Below are 23,085 nucleotides of genomic sequence, written 5' to 3' on the forward strand. Positions count from 1 at the left end.
GTCTTATAAAACATTCTGCAATTCAGCCTCTGGCTGCAAATAAATTGTTTTATAAACCATGGAGGGTAATTCATGGAGGGCAGTTGACAGGTGCATTCACTGTGAAAACAGGAGTTAGACAAGGGTGTCTCCTTTCACCCTTTCTCTTCTTTTTGGCCATTGACTGGATTATGAAGTCTTTCACCATTACCGAGCGCAATTGAGTTTGAGATTAGTGCACTGATACGCATTCTTCTCACATTAATGAACATTATAATTATACTCTTTTTTAATACTCTTTATGATTACAGGCGGTACTTTGGAGAGAAGATTGGTATCTACTTCTGTTGGTTGGGTTTCTACACCGAGATGTTGACATGGGCTGGATTTGTTGGTCTGATTGTATTCCTCTATGGATGTATCTCCCTACCGAGCAGTACAGTGGTGTAAGTACTTTCATCTTTTCCTTTGGGATGTTGTCCAGTTCGCTTTTTCTTTCTTTCTTTTGCTTTGTTGCTGTTTTTGTTGCTCTTGTTCCTCTTCTTGATCTTCTTCTACTTCTTCCTCTTCCTCTTCCTCTTCTTCTTCTTCTTCCTCTTCCTCTTCCTCTTCCTCTTCTTCTTCTTCTTCCTCTTCTTCTTCTTCCTCTTCTTCTTCTTCCTCTTCCTCTTCTTCTCCCTCTTCTTCTTCTTCTTCCTCTTCTTCCTCTTCTTCTTCTTTGTCTTCTTCTTCTCCTCCTTGTTGTTATTCTCCTCCTCATTTTCTCCTCTCCCCTCCATCTTTTCTTTCCTTCCTCTTCTTTTTCTTATGCTTCATTTTCTTATGCTTCAATCCCAATCTCCATCCTCTTCCTCCTCTCCTTTCCTCTTCATCTCAATCTTATACTTGCCTCTTTTTTGGTCTTTTCAATAATGTTGTTTTGTTCTATTTATCTGGTTTAATATAATAATATTACCCAGTTCTTGTATAGCGATTATCATGTACCAGTCCACTTCCAAAGGTACTACAATGTTATTACCCCGGCTTTAGCTTGGCAAGTTTTTTACAACGCACAAACATTGCAAGGAACCAACTCTTGCCAGATACCCATTTACCTCATCTGGGTTGAGTGCATCACGATGTGGATTATTATCTGTTTCTATTTTTGCTATACTAGGAACGAGATCTGTGAAGGCACTGACATCATCATGTGTCCGCTGTGTGATAAGAGATGTCCGTACTGGACGTTATCGGACAGTTGTTTCTACTCTAAGGTGAGTGAGAGATTGTTGTTCCATTGCCCATATTCTGAAGGTTGTGGTGTAACTATGGATAGCCAATTGTTTTTAATCTCAAACGAGAAAGATATAAATTGACAGCACATTCGATTCAGTGCTCTCTTCCTTCATAACTGTTTGTGAATGATGAATGAAATAGTTCTCTTCACCAAAAAAGCTTTGAAAGAGAACACTGAAGTTATTGGAAGCATACGATTTTAATAAGATTTTGTACATTTCGGATTTCCATGTTTTTAGCTCAGAGTTAGACCATGGCCAAGTTAAACCTGACTTCAGCATTTGGGCCCATATATACATTATCATCTGCATCCGTGAGTCTCGAAATATGATGATTAAGCGCTAGGTAATGCATTTCCTAGAGTGGTTGTACAGTACAGTCCCATAGAGTGGCAATCTCTAGAGCAATTTGTACAGATGAAGGAAAGTTGGTGCTGAGACAGATGTGCTGCCCTTCCCTTCCTCTTAGCTCTTCAGTTTGCTAGTTAAACACGCTGATCATTTCAACCTCTACCCTAAAAGAGACTTTTGTCACAATTGGCTGTCCATACAATGTAGTTGAACCAAAGTCTAGACCAGAGTTTCAATTAAACCCAAGTTCTGAATACAAGCCTACATGTATGAATGCTACTGTGCTGTTATTATTATCAATTGTGGAATCATTAGAATTTCATACATTTTTTCCGTCAAATCTCTCTTCACAGCTGACGTACCTGTTTGATAATGAAGCGACGGTCTTCTTTGCTTGTTTCATGTCCCTCTGGGGTGAGTATATTGAACTCATAGAGACACACAGCTTTCATAAGGTTTCAAACTTAATCTGCTTTTGATCCACAAATTGGCAACAATTGTTGATTTTCATTACATTTTCATACTTTGAAAAATAGAATGTTGATATGACTTGATCAAAAGCTTAAAAAAAACCCATTTTATTAGTGATTTTGTTTCCATTACATTGCCAATTTGCATGTTATTAGTGATTTTGTTGTTTCCATTGCATTGCCAATTTAGAGTGTGTAATATGATAAAATTAATCTGTTTTTGGTCCTCAAATTGGCAGCAGTTGTTAGGTTTGTATTCATTATATCCATTGTCATACCTTAAAAATAGAATATGGATCTGACATGAGTGGATGAATAGAAGAAAATGGTGCCGATTTATATTTTATTAGTTTAATATCTTATTATTTCCATTACTCTGCCAATTTAGAGTGTTAAATGATTTGCTTGATAATTGTGTCAAACAAAATTCATGATGAACTCTACAATGCAAGTGTAAATGTGAGTTAGCGAACATCTTGAATTTTGATATAGAAATCAATTTTGTTATAAAGCTGTTTGATTGATCAGGAATTTAATATTTTTCTTTTCTTGTTTGTTAACTTATTTTTTTGTTTTTGCAGCCACCATGTTCTGTGAATTCTGGAAAAGAAGACAGAACACGATTGACTATGACTGGGACTTGTTTGGCTTTGAAGAACAGGAGGTATGCTATAATCAGAACCAGCGGGTGTTACATAAAATAGATATACTTGATATTTACAATTGATCATAACCTTTTGTACATGGTTTACTATAGACTTCAATTTATGTTTGATTGATGAATTTATTATATCTTGTATGTCATAGGAAGCTAGTTTTTAAAGTCAAAGTGATGAAAGTTCATAATATTAATCAGTGGCGGACCGTGACCCGGAGGAGACAAAGCATTGGAGGGGCACAGCATTGTTCACAAACAATACAGTGCCCTTCCAATCATTTGTCTCTCCGGGTCACGGTCCGCCACTGATATTAATAATAATAATAATAGTCAGTTCCTGTATAGCGCATAACACATTATGAATAACGTCTCTATGCGCTTCCAAAGGACTTGGATATTATTACCCCGGCTGTAGTTCAAGCAGCCTTTCCAGCGCTCGGCATTTCAAGGAATAAATTCCTGCCAGGTACCCATTCACCTCACCTGCGTTGAGTGGAGCACAATGTGGATAAATTTCTTGCTGAAGGAAACTATGCCATGGCTGGGATTTGAACCCAGGACCCTCTGTTTCAAAGTCCAGAGACTAATCCACTGGGCCACAATGCTCCACAATTTGTTTCTTTTCTTATTTAAGTTTTTATTGAAAGTTAGTTTCTATCTTACCAGTGGCGTATTAAAAAAAAAAACGTGTGGAACAGAACATCGTGTATCAGAAAAATTTACTGGATTGTCGCAAATAAAGTTACCCTTTGAAAGTTGTGGTGGAATAGAACATAATCAACTAATTTTTATGTAAAATTACTATTACATGTAGGGCTTACAGTTGATTTTGGAACGTATGCTTGATTTGGCAATGAGTGCAAGTTTCTTGCAATGCCCCATAAGATGTTTGCCATTAAATCAATGCCAGAATTTCTTTTAATTTTCATAATAATTTGAAACCAAAAAAATATGCTACAAGAATATTTTCCCTCTTTTTAGGAGAACATTCGTCCTGAGTTTGAGGCCAAGGCACCAGACCGAAGAGTCAGTCCCATCACCAACGTAAGTTATTCAAATCATGTTTTCCTCCTATTTTCTTAACAGTTTGATCTCGCAGTAATATGTTAACAAACAATGTGAAAAATAGAATACTTCAGATGTCCACTTTCTCAACAGACACCTGTTCCAAAAAGAGTCTTAAAAATTATTGTCCCAAACAAATTACTTTATATTCATGATATATGAAATTATATAAAGAAGTACAATTCATTTTGGCATGAATAAGTTATGACCAAACTTTTATTTTTGGAGAATAAAAAAAAATAATGATTTACTTCACTTAAATGAATAAAAAGATATTAATGAAAATTGAAGATTCCTTTCATAATTTATATTGGAAGTAAATTCTGCAAAACAGATATTGATAGTGCCATATTTAGGGAAGTAATTTTGAATATGCAACCTTTGATGTGAATTTGATTATTCATATTACTCTGCCAGATGTTTGAGTTTATATCAATTATTTATGACAATGCATGGGCTCTGTTCCATTGAAGTTGTTATCAATGACATTTTAAAATACACTGCTTTAAGATAAAAAAAATCCTTGTCCATGATTTCCTGAGAGCAAGGTTGTCATCGAACATCTAATTACTGTTATGGAAACATGTTTTGTGGAACAGGGTTCATTCAAACAGTGGTTTTTCTTTGTAGTGCTTGTTTCCAGATCATTTTGATGTTCTTTCACTTTATATTTCTGAGATTTTTTCCATTTATAATAAACATCTAGTGTGTTCATTGATGCCTCCTGTTTGATAATGCTGTAAAGCCTTCCTCACACTGACTGATTGATTGTTGCAACTGGATATTCATATAAATCGCAAAAAGATGGGATATGGAGTTTCAAATTTTTAGGTGTATCTGACCGTGTTCCAAAATTATCTTCCAAACTTAAATTTTTCAATTTTTAGCTTTTAAGTCATAGGAGGGGCCAAACTGAATCCCAGTTGACCAGGGCCCTGTCTTACAAAGACTTATGATTGATCCAATCAATCTCAAGTATATGGAAATCCATCAATGGCATAATTTTTTCTGTAGGAAATTTGCTCAATGTCCTTTGAAAACAAAGAGAAGCATACTGAATTGTCAAGGAAAGCAGTAAACGTATGAACATACATCATTTCTACAAAATATTCTTGAACAAACATATCTATTAGATGTTGATGTTGCTGGCTTTCCATAGTTGTGGTTGATTGGGTCAGTGGCAACTCTTTGTAAGAAGGGCCCCAGCTGTGATTGGTGTGACCTCACTGTGACTTTGTCCCATTTTGCCATTGTCTAGAAATAAATGGGCCACCTGCAATCTTGGTATTCCTTTTCATTCAGGATATCAATTCAAAAGAAAAGAATTTTCCTTGTAATTATTGTAGGCAACATCCTGATTTCTTTAAAAATAAGAAATCCAGTCGCAACCAATCACACAGTCTGAGGCAGGTTTGATATTGCCTCTGCTATTGATGCCATGCACGTTTTCCCCCCCAAAAGAAATATAATGCAACAATCATCATCTTGATCGTCTTCTTTTATACTGACCAGTTCTTCTCCACTCCCTGTATGCAGAGGTGCCAAAAAACCCTTGTTTGGAAGCCGAAGAGATGGGAACCAGAAACAACTTTGAAATTATGGATCTCCTGTCCTGTCATCTTGTTCTTTTGTGTGTCTCTCCATGTTTGCTGTTAAAAGTTTGTTCTCTTTTTCAGATTGTAAGAGGTTGGACAAAGGAACTTCTACTCACGGTCCCGTTTCATAAAGACTTGTTATAATAACAAATGTTCGAATTCTGTAACAAATCTACTATCAGCCAATCAGATTGAAGGATTTCAGTGTCTTACACGTATATCTGTGATTGTGTTATTATAACAAGTTTTATGAAACTGACCCCATGAATGAGTCTAAGTATGGAATACCAATTGCCAATTAATGATTGCTGATTGAACAAGTTCATTTCCAAGCCAACTCATTTTCATTTGCTTCTTGTGCACTATTGTACAATCGGTCACCATTAAATATCCCCTTTTCCACCCGAATCTTGTAGAATCACGAGTCGTACATCAAACCGAGAAAGAGGTTCCCCCGTGTCTGGGCCTCGGTGCTGTCTGTCGTTTTCCTGGTGAGGAGATTTCAGAAAGGACCGTGAAAATGTCTCCACTTTGTAACATTTCTTGATGTGAACTAATATTATTTGCTTGATGCTTCTCAGGTTGATGCATTGTCGTCACTGGCTCGTGGATCGTGACCACACACCTTTCAAGTATTCTTAAAACCTGGGGAGCATTTCATGAAACAGTGAATTTCACTCACTACGTTATAAGCTACCAAAATCCTTGCATCTGATTGGCTCAGAGCAAATGTGTATTTGAAAAACACTATTTCTTCCATGAAACAGTTCCCAGGCTTGCTATTTCAGTTTTCTTTTTTAATGTAAATTATTGTCCAAATTAAAATGCATTCCGGTAGAGCGGGAGTCTTTGGATTTTCCACATTTGAATATAGACCCAAGCCAAGCAGCCATCCATTCCGACAGGAACAACTATGCAATGTTTCATAAAGACTTGCTATTGTAGCTTGTCCAATGGTACGACTTGAATGAGTAGACCTTCCATAAGTTGAATATTCACTAAATTTTATACGATTTTGCAAAAAAAATTGTCATGTACCTTTTCTATTAAATCAAATTTCTCATGAGTCAAACAGGTTTCTGTTGTCCCAAAAGATTCAAAGGCAAATTTACCTGTTAAATGAAATGCCTAATTTTTATTGGCTGCTGAATCATAATGGCAAAGTTTTGAAGATCTCTATGAAACTAGGCCCAATTGAGACATTTTTGGGTCATATTATGAATGGGTAAAAAATAATATCTTTATCATAAATTGCTTGATTTTTTTTTTGGTGTTGGATAAGAAGAATGGATTCTCATCTAGGCATGAATAATCAACATTTCTTTGTTTGCAGGCATCCTGACTGAAATGCACATTATTGGTGTTGATGATTTAAAACATATGCATTTTATATCAGGTTCACTTGAAAGCAAATATCTACCTGGTGATTGGATTATCTCCGAATATATGTTGGCAGGATCATGAATATTCATTATGTCTATATCACATTATGTCCTGTGGTTAAATTGTTTTCTTGTTACATTGCATATGTCCAATGTACATTTCAATGTGTGTTTTTGGATACATGAATATTCATTGATTCGTTTGAGAATATTCATGATGTATCCCACCGCTGCCACCAAAATGTGAACAGCCATACATGATGCTCATGAATATTCAATTTATTTGTGATATTCATCTTGTATCCCACCGCTGCCACCAAATGGTGGACAACCAAACACGATACTCATGAATATTCATAGATTGTGATTTGTTATTTGTTATGTGCATTCATGGTTCATGCTCACGTTTTCTTGATCATGTCACCTTTGTTTCTTAACATACGCTGTTTGACCGCATGACGTGTGAATTGATTTATGGCGCCCTCAGCTCACCGAGCCTTACATGAAGTTCTCGAAAAAGTTCCCAAGATTCTCGGCATCGGTTGCATCCATTTTCTTCATGGTGAGACTTGACAAGAATTCAACAAGAATTCAACATGAAAAACAATAACAAAGAAACCCCCGAAATGCCAAATGTAGTTGCTATCCCAATGCGATGATTGTATCATTGCATTACTAGATGGCATCATGTTCATATCATACATAACTTTTGTGCATGTATTTCTCCATTGTTGTGCATCTGATAATTCTGTGTAGCTCCCAGAGCCGTACATGAAGTTCTACCGTCGCTTCCCACGCTTTATGACGTCCATCACTACAATTGCGTTTATGGTGAGAGATTACGAACCGGTGCTTCCCGACAGCACACGGCAAATCCTTCTACCTTACAAACCCTGTTTTATGTTCAGTTGTGTCGCCTGGAACCCTCAAAGTGTATCTTCTACTCAACTAACCTTTGCAAATGCTTGCATATTTCACCTTCATCTACTTTTATTCGAGTGACTCTGACACTACTTTGTTTGCATCTTATCTGATTGCTATAATCTAACATTGGATTGGGTTTTGACTTCAAGTGTATATATCACGTAACTTTCTATCTTGCAATCTCTTGTATGTACACGCATTTAACACTTGCAAACAATAGATGGCTGACAGCATCTTTTCCAACTATTCTTGTCAATTTCTTCCCCTTTATTTACCTTTTTGTTTCTTCACTCACTTATAATTTTCTTTTTGACCTATCATGCATGTTTATTTATCCTGATTCTGCTATTTTTCCACTATTCTTTCCTCGTCCACAGTGAATTTGATGAATCAGTTTGATTTTGTTCAGTCCTCTATGTAAATTGGTCTGTTTTGGGATCAGTCACTTGGTGTCTTTTGCACTAATTTTTAATTTGATCTTTTTTATTCTTTCTCCCTTCTTTCCAAAATTCACTCACTATGTGACATTACACTCTGTCTCGTGTGGTTCTGTCAAAATCGTATTTGATCATTTATGTCTGATCATACTCCTTAACAATATTGATAATTGTTAATCGGGGCCGGGACAAATGTAATTCTATATATATTTCATTCCCCCCTTGAACATTGCTAAACTGATACAAATAAAAATATCTTCTAACTGCATTTCTTGCTAATATTGAAATAAAATCTGTTGGTACGTCCTCCAATTATTAATTTTATGCCATTAAAAAAATAATTTATGTACATGTGTATATTGGAAACTTATATGCAAATTCATAAAATTCAAAATCATTAAAAATCATTCTTACTAAAACGAAAATTGGGATTCATGTTATTACAATATTCACTCCGCATACACATGCAAATATCCAAATTAAATAACTGCGTATAAACTGTATTTGGTAAATGAAATTGTACTCGATTAATTAAAATTGTATTATAAAACTCAAAATTGTGTTTTATTTAATATCAAATTGGGATTTGTGTCATTCATTCATTCATTCATTCATCATGCATTGCGACTTCCATTAACACCCTCAATCTCAAATGTGTGTGATCCATGCCATTGATAATGCACCTCACAAAAACCACCCATGCATGTGGCAACTAAAACTTTGGATTCTGGATGACCTTTGGCCCATGGATGACCCCACGGCGTGACCTCTATTAACCCTTGTGCGACCTGGTCAACTAACCTTACACCCTGGTGCACGTGCATGATGATGGCTTCCCCATGAGTTCTGGTAACACCCACACAATTTTCTCTCTTTTTCTTTACACATCTGCTGGGTTTTTTCTTGGATAACAAACATGACCCCTTGGTGACCTCTAATCTGACCTCATCCTGACCCCTGACACTGTATGTAATTACGGTGTCCCTTAATCCTGCTAACATCCACACAATCTTTTCTTGTTAATTACATATCTGCTGGGTTTTTCCTGGATAAAAAACATAACCCCTCTCTTAACCTTCCATCTGACCTCTGTTTTGACCCTTGACCCCTGTAGAGAGAGGAGCCATTTGTTCCCCTGAGAGTGCGATTTCCCCGCATCATAGGGGGTCTAGCGATTATCCTATTCATGGTAGGGTGAAATAATTATGTTACTTAAAGCCATACAAGATACTAACTGCCCTTTCACACGGTAAAAAATCGTAATTTGAATGATGATTCCAGTGAAAAATGAGGTTAATGGCGAATTTTTAGCACGTGTGAAACCAAACTAGAATGGCGAACGTTAATCACAACCACGAATTCAAATTCTATTCCAGATGTGAATTCCAGTTAAGTTTCACTCAAATTACGGTATGAAGTTTCCGTGTGAAAGGTCTGATGATTCGAAAGATGAATTGCAATCATCATTACAATGATGATTCAAGATTCACGTGTGAAAAGGCCCCTAGAGACTGCCACACAGAAATTCTATTAGCGCTAACACAGCACGAACAGTATTAAGCTCAGTCACTTTTTTCGGATTGTAATTTCAAATGTTGATCAAAGATGTAAACAACGCATTGTTACATCAGCATTGCTATGACATTATTGTAACAGGGCTTCTATTAAAGCATTGTTAGCACTACCAACGTTTCTGTGTGGCCTCCACAGTTATATACACTGTACAGTGTGTCCCAGAAAAAAGGAAACCTGGATTCCCACATCTTTTTCTTCAAAGGCAAATTAATCCTGATATTTCATTCACATCATCATACAATTCAATTATTCCTCTACATTTTGATACCTAATTAATTGACAAACACTTCACCCATTAATGAGCAATACAAGTTGAAATTTTAATGTCAAAATCAGGTTTTGCAGAAAAATTGGACAAGATTGGTTTGTGATACGACAACCGTGCTTATTCGCTGATTGGCTCATTAGCATTTCTTTTGTATTATTTATTAAGTTTCTATCACTGATCCCTAATGAATGATTTGATAAGCTGTTGGTCTCAAATTAAAGATGAGACTCCACTCTTACCATAAGTATCAAATTCATAGTAAAAACATTTTTGATAATTGTGAAATATATCTCTGAAAACAGGTTTCCTTTTTTTGCGAGACGCATTGTATAGTGCCATTGTGTCCTCAACAAGGCTAGATGCACGTTTTGATTCATTTTGTGATTGATGTGATTGCCCAACTTGAACCTACAATAAGTCAGCCAACATGAATTTGTATTTTTGACATAGTTTGAAAAATCTTTTAATGATTAAAATAATTACAGAATTAATCAATTAAAACCCATACATATTCTTCTATCTTGTGTTTCTTCTTTCAGAGGAGATTGAAAAAAAAGTTAACCTTTCAGTTCGTAATTTTCAAAATTTTGATTTAAAAAAAAACTCAAATAACTATTTTGGCTTAATACAAAGCAACTTACTGGTTTATTGTTTGTTTGAAGTTGGGTAGGACATTGCATTACTGAATGGATTTAGAGATTTCAAGCTTGGTGTTGACCGAATGGTGTTGGCCTAGTTTTTATTTCAGCACAGCACCAGACTTGAATTGGAAGCAGGTGTTGGTGTTTAGCTTCATGAATCAATGATGTGCACAGCACCAAACTTGTTCGAAAGCTGGTCTTGGTGTTGAGCTACATGTACATGAATCAATAATGTGCATAGCACCAAACTAGAATTGGAATCTGGTTTTGGTGTTTATAGCAGCATGTATTATTAATGTGATATTATGTATCATATTTTGTTTAAACCTTTCATTAAATGCCAAATCAGGCACAAACACCAAACTTGAACTCACCCAGTATGAATATTATAAATTTAGCAATATTTGTGACCATTAATTTTCACATACACTCACATGTATTATGCGCTAAGAAATGGGACAAGTGCAAATTTTGAACTATCAAAACATCATTTTCTCACCTTTTTTTAATTTAAAGGTAACAGCTTTTTTTTTTTAAGTGGGCTTGATGACAATAATCTGTTGCAAATGAAAGGAATGAGAGAATATTAGAACAAAAGATTGGTGTATTATTTGCTTCTACATGTATTAAATCACTTTATTGTGTTCTATTGTTATTGAAAATGGGTAGGTGGTATTGATATTAAAACTCTGAGGTGGATATTGCATTAATAGAATTTATATTTGAAATATGTTTTAACTAAATCCCTTAACATAATGATATAGCCAAATCTCGGGAGAATATTGTTTCCATTAAAACATAGAAGAACAAATTCAAATATTATCCAAATTAGTTTAAAAATGAGAGTGTTATGAACATTTAACAAATCTGAATTATTGAATTGACAAGATAACTTCATATGGAATACTTGAAAAGTTCAACACCTGACAGTGTTTTTTCCATCATGTACAATTTCCAGATTCTTTTGTGAAATATATGTAGTTTCCACAGTCTTCAATTTTTAGGAAATGTCAATTAAAAAAAAATCACATAAATTAATGATAAAACTTATAACTCTCATTTTGCCATTCATTTGTGTAGATAGCGCTTTTGACAAATTATCTTTTCTGTCCCCACTTTTCTTTGAAATTAATGTAAATTAGTGATCAGGTTCAGTGTTTTTGAAGATTTTGTGTGGACTAAACATGAATATATTTGTGGTTTCTGATTATTTGCTGTACTGATCTTTGTATAATAATATACTATTACTATATCTCTTTTAATATAACTATATGTAAATCACATTCGTTCTCATAGACAGATTTTGTTTTCAAGTTTTCAATCTTGTATGGCTCTTTAACAGTTATTCAATATAGATGTACGTTGCTAATCTTCATTGTATAGAAGAGTATTATTGACTGTCTAATCAAATTGAATGAATCTTTATAGAGAGATTCCATCAACCATTTGCAAACATATACCTGGTGAATTTCTATTCAGAAGAATTTAAGCATGTATGGCATTTCAGAAAGTTCAAATCCTCTACAATAAAGCATTTTTCTTCAAGTACATGGACATATTAATTTGAAAGGGACATAAATATATCGCAAAAGAAGCCTCTGCATTCCCCCCCCCCAAGAAAAAAAAAAGACATTTAAACATATGCTTGTTCGAGTTTGTCAATAATGTAATGTACAAACTCTGTTCATAATTTTATTGATAGAGATCCCCCAAACCTTTTAAGCACCCCCCCAAAAAAAAACTCTTCAGCAATATCTACATTTCCATATGTACGGTATGCCAGTGTATATTATGTAGTGTGTATTGCATAACTATATACATGTACATACAGAAGCAGAAGCTTATTAGGTATTGGAAGTGCTAGGTGTTTGCGGATGGTTGATGTCTTCTTTCCTCCCTGAATAAGTGTTCTCTATGGCCCGTATTCTGAAGTCGGGTTTAACTTTAACTCAGGTTTAAAGTTGTGGTTTAAGTATGGATAGCCAATTGTTACATAAATTAGTAACAGTAGAGATATCACATTTCAGCTCATTTGGCTTTCAAATCTTTCATAATTGTGTAGGAAGTATGAATAGATAATTGTCTACATCAATGATAAAGAGCAAAGTAAACATAAACATACAACTTAATAGAAATGTTGACACTTTTGGCTTCCCATAATTTTAGCAGAGTTAAACCATGGTCTAAGTTAAACCTGACTTTAGAATACGGGCCTATATGTGTATCTAGTTACTGGTGCATTCACCCCCCTGTTCATTTTCTTTGGGACGGGGGTGTTCCATGCTTACCAATGGGCTGTTAAAACTCTTGTACAGTATCTCAAAATGTAAAGATTTTGAAGACAGCGTAGAAAATGTTTTATATTAGATTTATGATAAAAGCAACCTTCTTTTATCTAGAATTAGTTCTTCCCATGAATAAGAAGACCGTTTTCTAGCACTATGAGGTTGCCACCAGTGCTGCCATATGGCTATTTCTGAGCTGCCTCATTAAAAATAAAAATTCTAGATAGTTTTAACAGCCCATTGACAGTATACTGACATATCAATAATTCATGGATATTGATTTTTTACCCCTATACTACCTATACCTATGTAAACTACTCAAAACTGTTTTGATAACTTTCAGTAATATGAATATATTGTTCATTACCAGCCACCCTGAAACCAATATGTCACCCAAAATGAAGTTTAAAATTTTTATTTAAAGTGATTGGTTAACATTGGTTTGACTTTGAAAAAATCTGAGCTAGAAGGTCACACTTGTCACCTGTGTCTGTGATATGTTACAAAAATGAAGCCCAGAAAAAAATTGCGTTTGAAAATAATTATTTAGTGCTTCAAAAATTGAAATATAAAGTGACTGAAAACACCATCTTAATTTCATCCCATACACTTATGTGTACTATTTAGGCGTCTATAAGACGCCTATTTACAAAATCGGGGTTTGCCTTGTAGTTTAAGCTTTTCATTCTCTATAATGGTTGTTTTCAGAGTTTATTAGTTCTAATACATGCACTTGTACACATGTTTCATCTTGGTTTGAGAATTATTTAAATCGGCTGCTCACAAAGTTAAACAATACCTTTAACATGCAAAATCACATCCTAAAATGATATATAACTTTTCAAAATTGATCAACAATAACCCTCACAGGTACTCAATTGTAAGCAGAATAAATTCTGCAGAAGCTTGAAAAATAAAGGATAAAACAAGGGTTGAAGTTTGGGGTTCACTTGAACATGAGATATGCGCAGAGTGCAATCTCAATGAAGCTTTCAAGCAATCTGCTAAAAATGGTTACTGAAGAAACTTGTATCTTTGATTTTGATTCACCTTTACCACTGCAAATTTGGCAGTGTGAAGAAGAATTACTCTTTCAGATAATTAATTTTCATATTTTTGCTCTTTGAAGACCCAATTACTATTTTGACTATTTACAAATAACATTCCCTGACAACTTACTGTTGGCTTTGGGGTGACTGGTCATATTTGATTTGCTTCTATCATTTATAATCAATTATTATATTTTCATGTACTGTGTCACTTTATATTCTTATACAAATTCTATGATAAAGCAATGTTTATTTAATTTTATTTGTTCTTATTACGTTTAAAAAAATGCATGAAAAGTGACCCTATTTGGCATGGACAACACTTTTATTGATTTATCAGCAATTTATTTTTTTCAAATTTTAAATTATGCACTGCCTAACGAATGAGGAAATTATGCACATTTGCAAAGCATTCTTTGCATTACTTTCCAAATGAAATTTGCAGATATTTAAATTTTCACTCTAGTGCATTTTGCAAATCATAATTTTTGGTATCTCATGGAAATATTAAGTATATACATGTATGCTCTAACATTTACATTGAAGAAATATGATTCAGAATCATTTAAGTATTCTTTTATTTATTAAATTGTAATTAAATGGATACATGAGAAGTTCAATTTATCAAGAGTAAATCACCTTGAGATTTATTTTGGTTCAGAATAAACTTATATTAACAGCAGATTATTCTAAAGGTCCCCTTGAAGAGCCTTATCTCTCAGTATTCAGAACTTCCAAATTAACACCACATTACACAAAGCCATATAGAGACTGAATATCTGTTATTCAGAGTAAATTTTGAGTTGATACAAATATTTCTAAAAGAAGTATAAAAATTGTCATATTATGGGCTTGAACCACTGTTTAAAGATTAAAAAACAAAACCAAAACAACCCCAAACAATGATTGTTTGAAGGGGGATGGGGGTATTTTTTTCTTAGAATACCTAAGTTGAGGGAAAATCTAACTGATTTCCTTTTGGTCTTGTGACCAATTTTCTCCCTAAATGCCTCTCTAGATTCTGCTCGTCATGGCAGCTGTCATGACCGTCATCATCTACAGAATCGTCGTCAAGGCAGCCATCTTCTCAATCGACCAGGAATTCATCTCATCTTTCTCCTCCATCATCACCTCGGTAACGGCTTCCTGCATCTCTCTCATCCTCATCATGATCCTTCAACTGGTGAGTATCATACTTCATGCACAATATATCCTGAAGGGGTGGCATAAACATTATGAAAAGCAATGGACCAGTGATAGAGCCTTGAGGGATTCCATGGCTCATGATGTTTTCACATGGTGACTGCTGAGCTACAAAACCACCAATAAAGTGTGGTTTTCATTTGCATACCTCATGTATCATATAGAGTGTGTCAGTAGGATATCCTGAAGGGAATATATAACCATTGTGAAAAACAGTGGACCAGTGATGGAGCCTTGTGGGACTCCACACCTAATCATGATTTTTTGACATGGTGAGTTTTTTATTTCTCTGCCAAACCCAAAACCTGTGTTGCTATCACTTGCATACTTGCATACAAGCTCATAGAGCTTACTCTGTATGATGCTCCACTCATGTATATATATATAACATGAATGATTATACTAATATGAATATTATGTAATGTTGAAAATGATGTATATATATATATATATATATATATATATATATATATATATATGAATAAAATCAAAATCAAATCAAATACTTCATGCATTATATAGAGTGACACTCAATAATTCACATTGTTAATAATATGGAAATAAAACTAAATATGCCAGCTTTACATGTTGATGAATTTTATATATATGTTTTTTTTTACAGTTGTACGAACGGATTGCTGTGTGGCTAACCAACCTTGGTAAGTAACATGCAGTACAAGTATAAATCATACTAAGTGTTTATCCTTGTAGTGTACTTACAGATTTAGAAATAAGAGTCAAAGTAATGTAGAAAATGCTACTTCTTTTAAAGCCTAAAGCTTCGGTAAAGGATCAGTGAGGTTGTGTCATGCATTGTTTATTGCCTTAGAGTAATGTAGAAATGTGTTAATTTGTTAAAGGGGCAATTCGGACAGGTCATGGGAATCGATACGTACAGAAACATGAGAGGTTAGCTATTTACAGGTACCAGTCATGAGCAAACCTGCCTGTTAGAATAATGACAGGTCACATAATAGATCTCAGTCAATTGATTATGATCCTCATCACATTACAATGTATCATTTCTTCTCACAGAATTGCACCGAACGGAAACCGAGTACGAAGACAGTTTCACCTTCAAGATGTATCTCTTTGCATTCGTCAACTACTACTCTACCAGTTTTTACATTGCGTTCTTCAAGGGACGGTAGGTTTCACAATGATGATAATAGGGACGGTACATGTATGTCTCTAAATGATGATAATACAAAATAATACAAATGTTTTAAGGTATCTCTTGTGTGGTTTAGATGAAACTTTGTTTACGTATAAAATTAATTGGATAAAGATGTTGATTATTTTTTGTGGCATTCCTCTCTTTTCTTTTAAACAGCCTACCCGGTACTCCAGCTGACTATGGCCGTGTGTTTGGTATCTGGCGTCAAGAAGAGGTGAGGAAAAACAATGCAAAAATTAAACAATGCAAAAATTTTGTTCAATTTTTATTTTTTTATAAAGCGGAGATAGCAATTAAATATTTAAACCTTATAATCATTTAGCTAAATACGCTTGTCGTTGCACGGCTGGCAGAAGGGCTCCAATTTCTCGCCAAGCAGGAGGGCGCACATACCAAATCCCATCTAACCTATAAAATATCCACTTATTTCAGACCAAATTTACTATGCATGTTTCATTTCATCCCTTTATTCAATCATTTAAGTTTGGTTTAAAATAAGTTGATATTTTATAGGTTAGATGGGATTTAGTGTGTTTGCCCTTCTGCCTGCCGCGCGACGATATTACATGAAATGTTTATGAATCGATGTTTGCTTGACAAAGTGAAAAAACGTTAAGTAGAAGAAGTGGAAGACGGCCATCTTGGCGTGAGACTCTCAACATTCAGGTGGAGTATTTGGGTTTATTCCAGTTCGTCTAATGCCAATACATCCAATTGCCAACTCGTCTACTCTCATTTGGTCTACCATCAGTTCGTCCACTATCCACATGGTCCAATTGCCAATTTGTCCACTCACCATTTCGTCTAATATTATAACCAGTTGGTCCAGTAGCCATTTAGTCCATATACCATTTGGTCTAATTGGACTAAGTGTTAATTGTGTAAAATGAATGAAAATGAAATAAATATTAGACCAACTGGTTATGAGACGAAACGGTCATAGACGAAATGGTGATTTATTAGGCTAAATGAAATTAGACCATGTGGTGAGTGGACGAGTTGGCAGTAGACGAATTGGCAATTTCCCTCTTGCATGTAGTGATGGTTGGACTAAATCATAACTCCACCATATTAATTGTACACCAAGTGGCTTTTAGCTATAATAATGGAAGAGACGATCTGAGAATTAGATCTACCAGAAGACCTAGTGGATGCAAACAGTAATTCTAGGCTTTCAAATGCTAGAGGTGTTGTGGCTCAGTGGATAAGTCTCCGGACTGTGAACCACAAGGTCCGGGGTTCAAATCTCACCGCAGCACTAGCATCCTTTGGCAAGGCATTTATCTACATTTGCCACTCTCGACCCAGGTGTAGTAAATGGGTACCCGGTAGGAAGGAATTCTTTTTGAATGCTCGATGCGCCCGATCAGGGTAGCCGTGCTAAAGCCGGGGTAAAATTATGCGGCGCTTAGAAACATTTGTATTAAGTGCTATATAAATGTTGCATATTATTATTATTAGAAGCCATAAATCGTGACAGATACTGTAAAAATTTATTAATTTTTTGTCTCTCTTCTTCTTCGTAGTGTGATCCAGCTGGATGCATGCAGGAACTATTCATCAACATTGCCATCACTATGTGTGGAAAGCAGTTCTTCAATAACTTCATGGAATTGGCTTTGCCGTAAGTAGTTTTGAGGAGACATTCTACCTGACTTGCGGTTGATTTTAATGAAAGCGTACGACAATTGAACATTTTGTTGCTTTGGTGAAAATAACAGCACATGTTGTTATGAATTAAAAAAATTACCCTCCTAGGCAAGTATTCTGAAGTCAGGTTTAACTTGGACCATGGTCTATCTCTGTGCTAAAATTATGGGGAGCCAAAAATTAAGAAATTCTGTCTATATTATATATTTCTTATACATGTATTTACTATTTTTGTTTCCTTTTGCTTTTATAATGAAGGAAAACACTTCAGTTATCATTCCCAGACAATTATGGACAATTTCGGTGTCATACGAGTTAATTAATTGAATGTGTACTGTTAGGGATTTGTGCCCCAATTGGCTCTCCATAGTTAAACCACAACTTTAGACCAGGGTTTAATTTCAACCCAAGTTCAGAATATGGGCCAAAGTGAAAAAATTAGATAGGGGTGAACTGATAGTTTGCCGGAACGGCAACTGTAGCAGTACATGTATACTGAATTGTTCCCCTATGCAGTTATAGATTGTGATATTATCTGTGGACATACATGTACAGTACATGTACATGTGTATGATATGAACATACTAGAAACTTTTTCTTTCCCTCTGCAAAGTGTCGTCTTGAACTTCTGGCGCTCCCGTACTGGTCGCAAGGAAGAAAAGAGCGGCAAGGGACGCTACGAGCAGTGGGAGCAAGATGCTGACTTGGCCGACCTTGGACCACGAGGGCTCTTCAAAGAATACCTTGAGATGGGTACGTAAACGGCCTGGGGCCCATTTGATAAAGAGTTACAACCATTGTAACTTTACCATTTTGGCCACTACCATGGTAGCATGGCTCCGCAGCCAATTACAATGAAGAATTTCACGGTAGTCACAGTAACGACATATTTGAATTATGTGTAAATCCTTGTGAAATAGGCCTGTGGGGACTAATTTTTTTTTAATAGTATAACAAGGCCAAAGGTTATGAGAGGTATTCTAAACTTAAATTTAAACTCTGGTCTAAAGATGTGGTTTATGGATAGTCATAAGTAATAAGCAATTGTGACAGGTTCTCTCTCAGTACAAGTTCCACTTGTCAGCTCATTTGATACTCAAATAATTCATAACTGACTGGGAATAGTTACTGAAATGATTCCCTATATCACTGAACCATGAGTAAAAAGCCATGTAAATGCATTTTGAAATGTTTGGCTTCCCTTAATATTAATACAGTTAGACCATGGCCTAAGTTAAATGGGACTTTAGAGTACGGGCCTTTGAGAATAATGTAATGATAGGGTTTGTGTCATCAGACTAGGCCTCATTACTTTTTACAATACGAAACATAAGGATTCAGATTGAATTCCACCCATCGAGCAGCTCGGCCGGTGCGGTGCATTGCATAAATCCATGCTCTCCTCGGTTAGGAGTAGTGGCACAGATTGAGAAGAGACTTAAAATATGATAAAAAGCATAAAGACAGCATTCCCCATCTCCCATAGGTGGTGTTCTTTATCTCATTTATTTGACTATCTGTTTCTCATTCCTCTTCTCTTCTGATTTTCAGTTGTTCAGTTTGGTTTCTCAACCATCTTCGTGGCTGCTTTCCCCCTTGCCCCTCTCTTCGCTCTTCTCAACAACCTTATCGAGGTCCGTCTCGATGCCTACAAATTCATCTCTCAGCTTCGACGACCCGTCGCCAAGCGGGCTCAAGATATCGGTAAGAGCAGATCATTTGCTAACATGTGAATGGGAATTTAAGATTAATATTCTGTTTAAAAGGGAATTATTTTCATTTTGTACCAGAAAAGTTACCTGTCAATTATTACTAAATCCACAATAATCAAAAGTTCGTGAATACAGTACATGGTGTGAATTTGTGATTCACTTTGCGCACTGAACAAGAAATTCTACTTCTTTTTCAGTGATGTGATACTAAACATTGTCCGGTCTACTCATACTCATACCATAGCTAGTGCTAGTCTAGTGGCAATAACTTTCGCACTGTGTGCTCGATGTCCTCTTATATTTTGAGGCGGTACATGTATCATTGTAAAACTTGCTACTCGTGTCATCCCTCTTGCTCTATACTATTCTTTCCCTCAAGCTACTGGAAGTTACCGGAAACAGCGTAAGCTACATCCCGGAACTTATGGTTATTGCCGATTGCGAGAATTTGTGCATGACCCTAAACTCTCATGAATTGACCTCTAGTATCGAATCATGATATTTCCCTTTGTTTATGTAAATTACGTTTCATTTAAACAGCGAAAGGTGAGCTCTTGTACCTAAAGGTTAAAGAGTAGTAGTAGTTGCAGCAAACAATTATTTCATGAAAAAGTCTTTCAGGTTAATTGTTCCCATATTGTCATATATCTAGATCTTGTATATTAATGTAATCTTATATTTGTGAAATCATGAAATCTTTGCTCAAAACCAATAATTCTGATGATCACTAACATAGAAAAGCATATGTGGGACAGTTTATTAATATTGCTCGGTAAATTACCTGATATTTGATCGAATTCCCTGCTTATTTTGCTCATTTCTCAGCAATTACTAATTTTCTTCCAGACCCACTAGGCACATATTTTTTATTCATACATATAAACACTTGGGTTGTAGATTTATTGGATTCTCTTCAAACTCATTTTGAGATCGTTACCGCAACTGGTATTAATCTTTAACTTTTATTTAATCTTTTTTATGTTTTTACTTTTCAGGTGCTTGGTATGCAATCCTAGTTTCCATTGGAAACCTGTCTGTCTTGACTAATGTAAGTATATACGTTCAACCAGGGAGCGGAGGGTGTTTAACAGAGATTTAAGTATGGCTTAGAGTCGCACTTAAATTCCTAGTTGTGTGCGTTAGAAAAGGCATGACCGCATTTGTTAGATCATGCCAAGAGGACGTGCACTACTGCATATTTTTAGCTCATCCGGCCCTTTGGGCCGGATGAGCTTATCACGTGGCGTCCATCATCTGTCATCCGTCCACAATTTCAGAATGCTTCTTCTTCGTCATTTCAAGTCTGTTTGCTTTAAATGATAGCTCTAGGTGGGGGATTCAAAACTTATACACAGAATTTTGAAACTAATTAAATATGCTAATTTTTGCGAATTTTTCCAAGTTCACAAAAAATGCTTCTTTATTTTTTGACTGATTTTGATTTTTTTGCCTCCATCTGGTAAAGTTTTTTTAAGAGGTTCACCTGACTTCTACCAAGGAGGTTTCAAATGAGATTGAGTAACAACAAATAAAATCCCTTTGAACAAGGTTAAAAACCGCCTGCAGAAAGTATGTCAGGCATGCACTTTGCTCAACATTTCTTGCAATTGTGTAGACAAACAATTCCCGCATGACTCCGCAGCTATAGGTCATATATAAAGGGAAATATGCTATTGTGATGATAATTACTTTTTCGCTGCATCTTCTACACAGAATTTTGAAATTTCGAGTAGAAAATTATTTATGCTAATTTATGCGAAATCTCAGAAAAAAAACTTTTTCCCCTTCATTTGTTGATCGATTTCAATTTTGTTTGCTTGATATGATACTGTAGCTCTAGGTGGGGATACTAAATTTCACAGAATTTAGAAACTCACTAAATATGCTAATTTATGCATATTTCTCAAAACTCACAAAAATGCTTCTTATTTGTTTACTGATTTTGATTTTTTTTTGTTCCATCTGAGAGCCTCATGAAGTTCACCAATTTCAATTTTGTTTCCTCAATTATGTCACCAATATAATTCACTACAGTGTCAACTGGGCTAAATTAAAAAATTGTGTGAAAATTTGTTGCGAGATGCCGGATAAGCTCCACATCATTGATGTGCTGGTTCAATAAGCTTGCGCGTTGCATATCATATTCGCGTCGTCAGTCGAGTGCAACACAAAGTCATACTTAAAACATTGTAAAACACTCCCCTATGGTACATGTATGTTTCACAAAGAGCCAAGTTTGAATACTATTGGTCATTTTGCTCCCCTTCAGAGGATTTATCTTGTAATATTGACGGTTTTAAATGTTTTTTGTTTGTTTACAGGCACTCGTCATTGCTTTTACCTCTGAGTTCATCCCCCGTCAAGTTTATAAATATTACTACAGTGGCGAAGAAAACAGTCTTGTTGGCTACAACAATTGGTCATTTTGCTCCTCTTCAGAGGATTTATCTTGTAATATTGACGGTTTTAAATGCTTTTTTTTTTTTTTTACAGGCACTCGTCATTGCTTTTACCTCTGAGTTCATCCCCCGTCAAGTTTATAAATATTACTATGGTGGCAAAGAAAACAGTCTTGTTGGCTACAACAACTGGTCACTTTCCTATTTCCAGACCAAGGATTTCCAGGAAGATTCGAAGCCTTCTGATCCGTCTTACCCAAGGGTTGAACCAGATGACCCGAACTATGGTCTTAACGTCTCTATGTGCAGGTAAAAGATGAAGCTGACTCTACAAAAAAGATGAGTTTGGTATAAAGCATTGTCTTGAGAAGAATTTCTAGAAACAGAGTACTGGTAGTCCGTCTGATCGATTCTAATGTTGAAAATCGCTTTAAAAAAAAAATTAAAAAAGAAGAAAAATACACTGTTAACCAAACTTATCTTTTAAGGTTTCTTCATTGAAATGATGCCATGATATGAAGTAATAATTTTTTTGATAGGTGAAAGTTTGAACAATATCAGACAAACAATAAGAAAGTTATGAATTTTAACAGTTGTAAATATTGGTAATCATTATACTCATGGAGACTTTAAATTGGGCGCATAGCAGATGTCATAGTGATGTAAGGCAAGGACTCCTCGTCCATTGTACTCCAATACATAAAATGGCAAAAAAAATTCTTCAAAGGTTTTACTTTAAATAATATTTATCTTTAATGAGGATATAAAACAACATACTTCCATAGTTATATTTAGATAACTGCCCCAGGGGCCCCCTGATAATTAAGTACACGGGCTATGGGAAAGTTGTCCTTGCCCCTTGTCATAATCTACTCACCCTGTTGCCAATTTGAAATCGACATAGTCTAAGGGATCTTAAATTTAAAGCAGCGGTAACTTTCTTATTGCTCATCCGATTCCCTTCAGACCTTAACCATTTGGTTTTATTATT

At 35.3% G+C, this 23,085-nt stretch overlaps 1 protein-coding gene across 1 annotated transcript in view; it reads left to right on the forward strand.

Moving 5' to 3' along the window:
* Nucleotides 1-23,085, forward strand: part of LOC129282835 (anoctamin-4-like) — a 48,462-nt gene that overhangs the window by 18,040 nt on the left and 7,337 nt on the right. The window contains exons 11-25 of the mRNA XM_064115167.1: nt 291-425; nt 1,136-1,232; nt 1,958-2,018; nt 2,656-2,738; nt 3,714-3,776; nt 7,531-7,605; nt 14,972-15,136; nt 15,779-15,815; nt 16,192-16,303; nt 16,490-16,547; nt 17,860-17,957; nt 18,597-18,736; nt 19,535-19,687; nt 20,691-20,743; nt 22,189-22,403. Of these exons, the coding sequence (XP_063971237.1) occupies nt 291-425; nt 1,136-1,232; nt 1,958-2,018; nt 2,656-2,738; nt 3,714-3,776; nt 7,531-7,605; nt 14,972-15,136; nt 15,779-15,815; nt 16,192-16,303; nt 16,490-16,547; nt 17,860-17,957; nt 18,597-18,736; nt 19,535-19,687; nt 20,691-20,743; nt 22,189-22,403 (1,545 nt within the window). The remainder of the gene's footprint in view (nt 1-290; nt 426-1,135; nt 1,233-1,957; nt 2,019-2,655; nt 2,739-3,713; nt 3,777-7,530; nt 7,606-14,971; nt 15,137-15,778; nt 15,816-16,191; nt 16,304-16,489; nt 16,548-17,859; nt 17,958-18,596; nt 18,737-19,534; nt 19,688-20,690; nt 20,744-22,188; nt 22,404-23,085) is intronic.

Source organism: Lytechinus pictus, unplaced genomic scaffold (assembly GCF_037042905.1).
Source record: "Lytechinus pictus isolate F3 Inbred unplaced genomic scaffold, Lp3.0 scaffold_20, whole genome shotgun sequence".
Lineage (NCBI taxonomy): Eukaryota > Metazoa > Echinodermata > Echinoidea > Temnopleuroida > Toxopneustidae > Lytechinus > Lytechinus pictus.